The sequence below is a fragment of the Sinocyclocheilus grahami genome, unplaced genomic scaffold (assembly GCF_001515645.1).
Source record: "Sinocyclocheilus grahami isolate Dianchi unplaced genomic scaffold, SAMN03320097.WGS_v1.1 scaffold1258.1, whole genome shotgun sequence".
Classification (NCBI taxonomy): Eukaryota; Metazoa; Chordata; class Actinopteri; order Cypriniformes; family Cyprinidae; genus Sinocyclocheilus; species Sinocyclocheilus grahami.
In genome coordinates, this window is record NW_015506437.1 from 3,738 (window position 1) to 15,614 (window position 11,877).

General features: G+C 41.8%; 3 protein-coding genes across 4 annotated transcripts in view; 1 reads left to right on the plus strand and 2 right to left on the minus strand.

Moving 5' to 3' along the window:
• Positions 1-6: 6 nt before the first annotated feature.
• LOC107568569 (ataxin-3-like) lies at positions 7-1,458 on the minus strand. Its single transcript, XM_016254532.1, has 3 exons — positions 1,393-1,458; positions 460-624; positions 7-371 (listed from the first exon to the last, which is right to left on the minus strand). Exons 1-3 carry the CDS (start codon positions 1,447-1,449, stop codon positions 303-305), a joined length of 291 nt encoding a protein of 96 aa, XP_016110018.1. The 5' UTR covers positions 1,450-1,458; the 3' UTR covers positions 7-302.
• An 857-nt stretch (positions 1,459-2,315) lies between these two features.
• On the minus strand, positions 2,316-3,761 carry LOC107568572 (ataxin-3-like). Its single transcript, XM_016254537.1, has 3 exons — positions 3,683-3,761; positions 2,523-2,687; positions 2,316-2,434 (listed from the first exon to the last, which is right to left on the minus strand). The coding sequence occupies exons 1-3, from the start codon at positions 3,704-3,706 to the stop codon at positions 2,366-2,368; spliced, it is 258 nt and encodes an 85-aa protein (XP_016110023.1). The 5' UTR covers positions 3,707-3,761; the 3' UTR covers positions 2,316-2,365.
• A 4,042-nt stretch (positions 3,762-7,803) lies between these two features.
• LOC107568571 (gamma-aminobutyric acid receptor subunit rho-1-like) overlaps positions 7,804-11,877 on the plus strand; it is a 4,366-nt gene continuing 292 nt past the window's right edge. The window contains exons 1-5 of one of the 2 annotated variants that reach the window (XM_016254535.1): positions 7,804-8,224; positions 8,936-8,986; positions 9,247-9,353; positions 9,775-9,842; positions 10,534-10,757. In XM_016254535.1, coding sequence (XP_016110021.1) covers positions 8,109-8,224; positions 8,936-8,986; positions 9,247-9,353; positions 9,775-9,842; positions 10,534-10,757 — 566 coding nt within the window. In that variant the 5' untranslated portion in view covers positions 7,804-8,108. Of the gene's footprint in view, positions 8,225-8,935; positions 8,987-9,246; positions 9,354-9,774; positions 9,843-10,516; positions 10,758-11,877 lie in introns of those variants that run through there. The other variant, XM_016254536.1, reaches the window with a different exon arrangement.

The following is an 11,877-nucleotide window of genomic DNA, read 5'->3' on the forward strand; positions in this document are numbered from 1 at the left end:
CAAACACACCATCAAAACACAGCACATCCGCTCAAACACACCATCCAAACACACCATCAAACACACCATCAAAGCACAGAGCCGTGCAGAAGAGTCGACATGAAACACTGAGCGCAACCCAGACTCAGACCATCAGATGGGTACATTATGAAAAATAAGCTGTTTCAGAGGCGAAGCGAGTCTTTAGAGTATGACGAAAGACGAACATGTTGTTATTCTTTGGAAATCATGCACAAAAAGACCAGGAACATGAATTGAGAAGCAGTGCAGCTGCAGTGTTCTCCCATGTCCACATCACTGCACTAAACCGCTTCCCCGTGCCTCACCTGAATGGAGAAGAAGCCGCTGTCATCCATGTTTCCCGACGGTTGCTACAGAAAGTAGAACACAAGCATATCAAGACTGTGATCACGCATAACAGTGGCACTTGTAGTTTGAAGCGGGCCGTGTGTGTAGCACCTGCAGAAAGGTCCTGTACTCCTCCGTCTGAACGCCTCCTTCAGCCATGCGCACGCGCTCCTCCTCGTCCAGCTGCTGCGCGATGGCCGACAGCTCCACCGGACTGAAGTACTCTCCCTGCAGCAGGTTGTTCAAGCAGTGCTGCGCACACAGAGAGCCCTCTTGCTGAAACACACACACACACACACACACACACACACATCAACAATGGCACTTTATAAAAATATGTTTATATTCAGTCATCGAATAACCTTGCAACATTAGTTTTCTCATATGCACACAAACACACATTACATGCAAGGTCCTCAAGCCATAGTTTGGCAACCTTTAACAGCTTCTTGACTGTTATCGAACAATACCGAAGGAACTCCTGTTGAGCACTGCTCACTGAATGTGCATGATTAGAGAGTCCTAATAATATGAGCACTGGGTCTGTTTCCAGGTTTGCATTACAAACCTCACACCAGAATCCCTGTAGCTCATGACAGAAAATAAGAGTATGAGGCAAGTCAGCCTCCTCTGCTTGGCACTCATCACAAGAGGGGAGACAGTGTAATTACACTCCTGTGTAATGTCTGTTTCTATCATAACTGATCAATACTGCAGTATTTCAGTACCATAAGCAGCACAGTAATAGTCACGTGCGCATCATGCATCAGTGCTGCGGTGTATGATGATAATAAAGTGGCATGGTAACGCTACATGTCTGTACACACAGCTACTGTGAGGTTTACAGACACAGGAGAATGATGAAAGCGACGCACACTGACAGTAAACAAACATATCAGTCCATTTCTGATTGCTGACAGTCCAAGAACCCTTCATATAAACCCATTCGTGTAAAGACACGCAGACAAATCTCTCATTTACGGGCGATGAACGTGTGAAAAACATAGAAGTCATGAATATAATTCGCTAAAACGCGATTCTTACTTTTTCGTGGAAAATAGACTCCATGTTTGAGTGTGAGTGACGGACAGCCGGAAACATGTCATAATAAAAGTCTCCCAAAACACAAGCGCTCGTCAGCTGAAACAGCTTGTTAAATGCTCGTTTTTATTGCATATTAAACCACAAAATTTATTATATTTTACTGTAATCGTACAGTTATTGACAGTGTGTCATTCTATGGAAATGTCCATTTTTCTGTCCCTAGCCTTTACAGAAACCTTACACTTGAAAAACACTTTAGGGTCACAATTTTTATTATGCATTTTAAAATGACACTGTGTTATTTGAACCATTAAACCTTCTTGAGCAATCAATGTGGCAATATTTCTTTTTAACTAATTATAAAGAACTCCAAGCACCACAAACTGCTCGTCCCACAGCCATGTACAGACGGAAAGTGCTTTATTTTGAGGTCAAAACTGTTTTTTTACCATTTAAAATACAATAATGTATTCATAACTATTTAATATATGACGTAAATGACATAAACTAAACGCCAAATAAATATGAAATATATAATGAAAGTAGTGGTCCCCTGGAGTTGTAAATAAAAATAAAAATCATTTCTTTTGAGATAAAAATCACACTGATGACACACACCATCCAACACACCATCAAACACACCATCAAAACACACCATCAAAACACAGCATATCCGCTCAAACACACCATCAAACACACCATCAAACCACACCATCCAAACACACCATCAAACACACCATCAAAGCACAGAGCCGTGCAGAAGAGTCGACATGAAACACTGAGCGCAACCCAGACTTAGACCATCAGATGGGTACATTATGAAAAATAAGCTGTTTTAGAGGCGAAGCGAGTCTTTAGAGTATGACGAAAGACGAACATGTTGTTATTCTTTGGAAATCATGCACAAAAAGACCAGGAACATGAATTGAGAAGCAGTGCAGCTGCAGTGTTCTCCCATGTCCACATCACTGCACTAAACCGCTTCCCCGTGCCTCACCTGAATGGAGAAGAAGCCGCTGTCATCCATGTTTCCCGACGGTTGCTACAGAAGGTAGAACACAAGCATATCAAGACTGTGATCACGCATAACAGTGGCACTTGTAGTTTGAAGCGGGCCGTGTGTGTAGCACCTGCAGAAAGGTCCTGTACTCCTCCGTCTGAACGCCTCCTTCAGCCATGCGCACGCGCTCCTCCTCGTCCAGCTGCTGCGCGATGGCCGACAGCTCCACCGGACTGAAGTACTCTCCCTGCAGCAGGTTGTTCAAGCAGTGCTGCGCACACAGAGAGCCCTCTTGCTGAAACACACACACACACACACACACACACACACATCAACAATGGCACTTTATAAAAATATGTTTATATTCAGTCATCGAATAACCTTGCAACATTAGTTTTCTCATATGCACACAAACACACATTACATGCAAGGTCCTCAAGCCATAGTTTGGCAACCTTTAACAGCTTCTTGACTGTTATCGAACAATACCGAAGGAACTCCTGTTGAGCACTGCTCACTGAATGTGCATGATTAGAGAGTCCTAATAATATGAGCACTGGGTCTGTTTCCAGGTTTGCATTACAAACCTCACACCAGAATCCCTGTAGCTCATGACAGAAAATAAGAGTATGAGGCAAGTCAGCCTCCTCTGCTTGGCACTCATCACAAGAGGGGAGACAGTGTAATTACACTCCTGTGTAATGTCTGTTTCTATCATAACTGATCAATACTGCAGTATTTCAGTACCATAAGCAGCACAGTAATAGTCACGTGCGCATCATGCATCAGTGCTCCAGCGCTGTCTGAGCCACTCGTTTACACTGCTAGCATGCTTATTTCAGATCTTCGTCTTACAGCACCATCACTGAAGCACATCCCATAATAGCCCAGCATTGCTTCAGTACTTCAGCGCACATGTAGTGCAGGCCACTCTCAGAACTAGTCTGGACTTCAGGATCAGTCACGTGATGTTCATTCAGCACCAGTGTATCATTAAGTGCTATGGTACGTGCTTGTAAGCGTAGTTACTGTGGTGTTTACAGAAACGCAATCAGAAACACAACAGGAGAATAATGAAAGTGACAGTAAACAAACATTTCTAAAGATTTTCAGCCCATTTCGGATTGTTGACAGTCGATAAAAGTCCAAGAAGCACTCATATAAACCCGAGCGAGCCCATTCGCGTAAGCACGCGCTGACACGCAGACCAATCTCTCATTATCGGGTCGAGCACATGTGAGATACATAAATATAAGTCATAAATATAAATCGCTAAAACGCGATTCTTACTTTTTCGTGGAAAATAGACTCCATGTTTGAAAGTGTGATGCCGGAAGAGCCGGAACAGCCGGAAACTACGACACGTCCAAACATGTCACAATAAAAGTCCCCCAAAACACAAACACGTCAAATGAAGCAGTTAGTAAACTATGGGGGTAGAATTGTTGCTTTATTCCAAATAAATAGATTATGATCCACAAATAAATGTAAAGAGATTAACAAAAATTAAACATATTGACGAATAAATAGAATGAGATCCACAAATAAATCTTAGCGTTTCACAAACATGAAATAAATTCACAAATAAATAAAATGCAATTCGCAAATAAAAAACATATTCACAAATATCTTTTTAAGTCACAAACACAACTTTGCCTGGCATTCATTTGTGGATCACTCGCTGTGCATTTGTGGATTTTGAAACATTTCTTGCATCGAGACACACACCAATCCACAAATGCGTGGACTCCACCCACCGTCTACTCAAGCCAATCAGATAACAGCCTCACTTCGCTGACCAATCGTAGCATGTTCTCGCTATAGCCAGTCAAAGACAGATTCATTTTGCACCCCTGTAAGGAACTGCATTCCATGGACACTTCGTTCAAACTGAGCTTAAGTGCTGTTTGTAATGGCTAAAGTGGTTGTGGTTAAAAAATCATGTTTCCAAAAGATTGTTGGAGTGTAAGGCTTCTTTTCCTTCAGGATCAGTGCATGAGGATAAACTCAGGATTATACACAACTTGATAATTCATAATCAGTCTACACTGGACGAGGTGACATGGGACTTTTAAAGCACAATTGCGGTGACAAATATATGGCATTAAAACTAGTAAGTCTGTTTTATATGAAATATTGTTTGCGTGATCAAGTGTTTTAACCAATATCTCGTCTTACATGTATATGCATTTATATTCAACACACCTGCACCACATTTAAAAAAGAACCCACATATATGTTTTCCTGCCCAAACAATGGCAACTTTGTAATACTTTTAATTAATGTTTGAAAATATTATTTATAATGCTTCATACATTGTTAGATCCACATTGCTGTTCATTAGTAAGTTACTTATTGACGCCTTTCTTTCCATCTTGAATAACATGACGCTTCCATAACGTGTTTGTATCCAGCATTGCTCCCATAGCCGTGATTTAAAGCGCTGTTTCTCTGGCATTTTCAAAGGCACGTTAATTATAATCCTGTGGCTTGGCTTGATACGCAGTCTAATGGTCTAACAAAATCCAGTTTTAAACATCTTTTACTATACCAATTTTTATGGCCCTTATATTTCTTATTTGAGCCAAAGGAGATGAATGAATTTATTTCAGGACGAGACCGCCCTGATTGTAAAGCAACACGTGATTGGCTATAGCGAGAACGTGCTTAAAAAGATATTTATTTGTTTGTGACTTAAAAAGATATACTATCCCCCTTGTCTTCTTCTGCTCCACCACCCTCCTGGACTGTTTGTTTTATATTGCTATTTTCATTTTTGTGGAGCATCTAGAATCCGCTCCTTAAAGGAGGACCTCTGTTAAACTAGTTTTGCATGGTTCCTGTTTCCTCTGTGATTAGTTTGATTTGTTTTCAGCTGTGTCTTCTTCACCCCTGTGAATATAAGCCCTTGTGTTTCCAGTGTTCATTGTCTGTTGTTTATCCACTGTTGGACGTATCATCCATGTTCTCAGTTCTGCTCCCTTGTCTCTTGGTTTTCTCATGAACTGCAGAGGCCGGGAGACACCAAAAGTCCTGGAGGGCAGGGCGGTGTCACAGCAAAGAGCAGACAAGATGGAGCCCGGGTGAGGACTGAGGCGGAGCTGGAGCGACTGAGGACTGAGGCAGAACCAGAGGGAAGGAGGAGCCCGACGTAGCAGAAGGGGTGGAGGGATGAGGTGCAGATGATGGACCGGAAGTCTGTGCTGCAGGCAGAGTGTTGTGATCCTCCTGTATCTCACGGATTGCAAGGGGATCCGCAATGAAACAGGACCCAGTCCAGGTGCTCCATGCATGTCCATCAAGAGTCATCTCTGGTCCGGATGTGCTTTTATCTGTGGATTCAAACCTGTCCAGAAAAACATGCAGATGCTGGTGTCATGGACAAGCTCCAAAAACCTCCTCCATATCTTAGGGTCTGTTCAAAGAAAACTGGTTTGGGGTTGCCAGTGAAGGACTAGTTCACCACAGTTATCCGGTTAGAGACATGGAGAAGCAGCTTGGAAGTTCTTAAACGCTTTATTTTCACCACATCAAAGTTTCACTAAAGCGTGAGCACATAAGTGCAAACAAGTACAGTGGTGTTTTGTGTGTGGTCCGAAACAAAGCATACAATAACATCAAATTAGAATAAGCACAATTCAATAAACTTGGTAAATCCATACATTGAAAGGTAGCAGAAACACACTTCCATGAACAATCAACATAAAATGTAAATACATGAAGGTTTGGCTTTGAATGCCATTGGTCAGAAAATGAGAAAATCATAGCTGGTGTTGTGATCTTATCTCCCTTCCTCAATTCATGATCAAGTTAAGTTAGGTTTATTTGTATAGTGCTTTTCACATACACATCGCTTCAAACCTTTTTTTGAGTGACTTCAGCACATCTGCAGGACTTCACTAGTTTCTCACTGCGCTGCCGTGATCTCGGTCCACTCTTCTTCCACTCTCTTCCATAGTTCAGTAACTGTAGGGGGTTTCTCTGCCAGAACTTTGTCGAGATTTTCAGTCGGGTTTAGATTAGGACTCTGGGCCGGCCATTTCATAATTTCAGTGTTTTCAGCTTCAAGGAACTGCTTTATCTGTTTTGCAGTGTGACGGGAGCTTTATCTTGATTGGGAGATGCTTGCAGGGAAGGAACTGCATGTTTCTGATGAATATTTGCATTCACCTGCCATGTATCTGTGTAAGAGACCCAACTCATGACCATGACACTGCCACCTCCACCTTTCACTGACTTCTTTACGCACTCGGGCTTCAGTCTTTCCTCAGTTTGATGCTGAACAAAATGTTTCCCATCAGACCCAAATAAAGTAAACTTGCTCTCATCTCTAACGTGAACTCTGGAGCAGTTCTCCTCTCTCCACACAACATGCTCCTCAGCAAAGATGAGTCTAGCCTTTTGATTCTTTCTTCTGATGAGAGGTTTGGTCACTGCAGAGTTCGACTTCTCTTACACGTGCAGAGATAGATCCTTACCCTGTTCAACGCTGAACTGGCGAGCAAATCCATTTTATTTTATACTGTGCTTCAGAATACAATTAATTTATGAAATATGCTTTAAAAACTCCCCTTCTGCTCCTGTACTTCAAATAGGACTAAGCAGTGACCTTGGCTTGAAGTTTAGAAATTGTTCTCTAATTTTGATCTCCACTGTATGTGATAAATAATTACTTATTTTGTGGTGTAAATCCATAATTCCTTTTTAGTGCTTTAGCCCCCCCAGTGAGCAAGACAAAGGCGGCTGCGACAAGGAAAAAACTCAGTTTGGTGATAGATAGATAAGCTTTGGGAGAAAACAGCCTACACGGAACAGTTAATTGTTGAGTTATGACAGTCTCTTGGCACAGGTTGTGATTGTGCTCGTCAGACATATAGCACAGCACCAGAACATCCGGCTGGACTGAGGCGGGACCCCGAAGTGTCCGGGACCAGAATCCCACGGGTCAGAAAGAAAACAAAAAAACGAACATTAGCGTAGATGCCACTGCTTGATTAATTTAGTGAGACTGCTATACAAGGTTTCTCATCTCATGAAATGGCTTTGTTGAGGAAGAGGAGCACTCTCGAGCTGAATCTACTCAGTGACTCTTCCCTTACTCTTCTCTGTGATGATGCTCAGGATTATCACATGCTTTTTCATTTCATAATTCCACAGCAACTGCTCTGCCATTGTTTTCTTCTGCCTGCCATGCATCAGTCCTTGCAATTACTAGATGTGAATTACAGTCACCCATTTACCCAGAGATTTGGGAATGTGGTAGTGATGTTCAACGCAATGACAAAAATTTCCTTCCTTTCTTTTATCAGAAAAATGTGTTTTATTGAGACACACAGTCTATGTGGAGGGAACGTCTCAGCTGTGTTTTTCAGACGCAGATGTACACAGACTGCATGAGGCCAGCAGGCAGAAGAAGCTCGAGTGTCTCTCTCGTCAGCAGCACCTGTCTGTCTGCGCAGCATCCTCACGACTGACCTCGCCAGAGACATGCAGAGCACAGTATCATTAGGAGAATTGGTTTGAAGTGGTGCATCACGAGCAGAGCGCATCCACCACTGGAGGGATCAAATCTGTGCCATCTGACGCTCAAGGATTTATGGGTTTAGTCCAAATTGCTTTTCCCAGTGTGGAGATTAAGCTGTGTGATGTTAACAGGACAGACGTCCGTGTTCGTTCGGGCTGCAGAGCACCGAGGATGTGAACACTGAACAGGGATATGAGCACCATGCAGCTGGAGACTGTGTTTGTGTTCATCTGCGTCTGTGTGCTGGGCGCCGCCGGAAGATTGGCCCACAGAAGAGGTCCCAGACAGGAGCCCTACAAGCAAAGCAGGTAATACTGCTGTTGTGAATGCGGCCTGTCGAGTGCAAAGGAATGAAATCAGCTCTGATGGGAAACGATAGCTCGCTTTTCTAATAGAGTTGTAGTTTCTCCCATCATGAAACAACGCATAGAACAAAGAAAGTTATAATGATAACGATCCTTTATCTCCCTGCACGGTTTCATGCCAGTAACAGACATCAGTCAGACGAGTGTTGGAGGAGACACACTGCTGGTTTGCTCTGGAGAACAGAGAGGATTTCTGCCGAGCGGATTATTAACCAGCTGCCTGTGAGCGGCCGCAGCCAGCAACATCACATCAAACATCACGGCTTCTTCTGCGGCTCAGCTGTCATCTGCACATAATGATGAGGCTTTAAAACAGTTCAGATGTATGTGATGCACGCTCGGGACTTATTCTGTTCAACACAAGCTGGAAGAGATTGAAAAGTACAAATGTGTGCTGCACTAAAGCAAACACTGAAGAAACAGCCTCGCAAATGATCAATATCACAGATGAAGTGCGACACCTGTGCGTTTGTGTGTTCGTTTGTTCAATATTTCGTCAAATGTGAGCAATATGAGTGCAGTCCTCTCAGCTCTGAACACATGCGATCAAGTTTACATCCGCTTCACTGAATCAGTGCAGAAATGCAGGAGAAAGGCCTGCGGATCCTATTGATTCAGCAGAACTTCATTTCATTCTCTTTTTGTTCCTCACAGATTACGGAGAGAAACGACACGAGTGGATGGAGGAGCCCACAAGTCTGGCAGGTACAACATTATTCAATTTGGATCTTTATACAGTCTTTTGTTAGTAATTTGGTTCTATAGTTGTGTATATATATATATATATATACACACTCTACCGGTAAAATGTGGATCAGTAAGACTTTAGTAATCTAAAAATTTAGTAATCTAAAGCAGCATATTATACTGATTTCTGAAGATCATGTGACACTGAAGACTGGAGTAATGATGCTGAAAATACAGCTGCTATTTGTCTAATAGTTCTACTCTTATTGTGATTGTAGCCCAATCTTCAGAAGAAGTCCAGACATGACAAAGTCTCCTATGACCAAATCTGAGCAGCTGTTGAGGATAGATGACCATGACTTTACAATGAGACCAGCGTTTGGAGGTGAGACGTGTACGCAACTCTGTTTAAAACAACATGCACACATTTATGTATTTGTCAGACTCTTTAGTTCAAAGGTGTGCATTTCTATCAGTTCATGCATTCCCTGGGAATCAAACCCACGGTGACGCTGCATGTGAAAACACCTCGTAATCCAGCTTCCACTGCAGAGAAGAGCACCAGTTTCTTTATGCTGATAACATTACAACACTCTTTACATGAGCTCTGGAGGAAAGGAAAACAGAGCCGGGTGTCCAGATGTTTGACTGGTCGTGACCCACTTGTGTTTGAGCGCTCGTGTCACAGACGATAGTGAGTCTGAGCTAAAATAGGCCACAGATCCTGCAGCTCACAGAGAGAGAGCGCTGCGCTACTGTAATATCTCTGTAATATAAGAGTGTTGTCTTTGCCTGTGCTCTTACAGGACCTCCGATCCCAGTAGGTGTGGATGTTCAGGTTGAGAGTCTCGACACCATCTCTGAGGCTGACATGGTGAGCGCTTGATTAAGAGCATGCCATTATTATTGTGAATGATTGAATCGACAGACACATTCACTGAAAAGAATCGTCTGCTTCACTACATCGTTATCATGGACATTACTGCTGCCCTGCTGTGTAGCCCAAGAAATACATTTGAAAATACATTTTATTAACTTGTTTATTCATTAACATTCATTCCAAAAGTAGCCTAAGCCTACAATGACAGTAAGAAACAGTGAAACATGAGTTGAATCAAATTGACTGTGAAAGTCGTTTCAACATGTCTGTGCCCAAATTAAGAATGAACGACTATTTCTACAGCCATTGCAAAGAGACAGCGGAGAAAGAGTGAGAAAATAATAATTAATGCTTAAGTTTGATTCAGTATTGCTCTTAATGGAAACCCCCCATTGAGTTATACAGTTAACATAACACGGACTGATGTGGTTTTATTAAATGCAGTGGCAGTAAAAATACTGTAACGCTCCACCACTGATAATGCTTGGGACTGTAATTATATTGTGGGACTTTTGTTTTCACTAAAGAAGATGTAGTCATTCAATCAAATGGTTAGTCAGTGTTGTTTGCTGGTTATTAATCATTACAATGCTTAGCTTCATGCCAGAGATCAGGTAAAACCTCGAGTGACTCTAACATCTGCTGTAATTGCTCCGTGTTTTCACCAGCTGCTGTTTCTCCTCAGGATTTCACCATGACACTGTATTTGAGGCATTACTGGAAAGACGAGCGCTTGTCCTTCCAGAGCAGCAATAATCAAAGCATGACGTTCGACAGCCGGCTGGTGAAGAAGATCTGGGTGCCCGACATGTTCTTTGTTCATTCCAAAAGATCTTTCATCCACGACACGACAACAGACAACTTGATGCTACGCGTGTATCCCGACGGAAACGTGCTCTACAGTCTGAGGTGAACGCCTGACAGAGAGATGCTGATGATCTCAGTCAGTGAAGAGACTCTAATCATCTCATTCCTTCTCTAGCAGTCTGAGCAGGGCCCATAGTTAACACTCGCCAAGCACCAAATGAGGGTTACTCGTTAGGCCGGTAACTTTTTAATATTAATTCTAACAATGTCTGAGAGCACGATATGGGTTAGCGTGATTATCAAACTGCAAAGACTGCACTGTAATCATATAAATATGTAATCAGATGTGCTGCATGATCACAGTAAAGCGCACATGAGCTTCACCTCTGCAAACACCGAGTCGCTTAAAACCTGCGTTTGAAAATTCAGTATGTGCAGAACATCTCCTCAAACTTTTGTTGTCAACAAAAGTGGTGCATTTCAAAAGAGAAGTTTCTCTGCGTTTTTCCACCAAAACAATAATACGTTTTTTTTTCATTCTTATTTAAATAAAAATTCACAGTTCAATAGTATTAGGGTGATATTTCTTTATTGATTTGTTTAATTTTTAAGTGATAATAATAATAATTATTATTAATAATCACAAAATATGAACAGTGCTAATAAAAATTGCAATTAAATGTGTTTCCCCTGATTTTTATTTAAATAATGCAATCTCCAATCTCTTACAATCCAACAATTACATCCCTTTCTTTAAAGAAGAAACCGGTCAAACATGTAAATCCAACAAAAGGAGAAACTCTTAAATATTAGATATATCTAAATGTAAAAACACTGAATATAGCCATATTTAGGATGTTTCCCCTGGTCTGATGTGGTGAATCTGACTTGTGTTGTTGTAGAGTGACCAGAGCAGGATTTCATAACTCGGGTAAAAAACGGTGCTAAGAGTGAGAGTCTGCCTCTTACTTAACTACCTCTGAAACAGACACGCACTGCCCATAGAAAAGGACTTCTTTCATTAATTCATAAACAAACCTTGCTATGAGTGAACATGTATACCCCAGGACATCATGTGTATTATTACTGTTGTTGTATATTTGTTTTTGTATTGCATACTGTTTTATGCATGCGTCATGATAGAATTATTAGATAATGTAACCCCATTGGTACCATGCTGATATCAAAATAACCCTTGTTTGGTCCACTACACATTGATGGA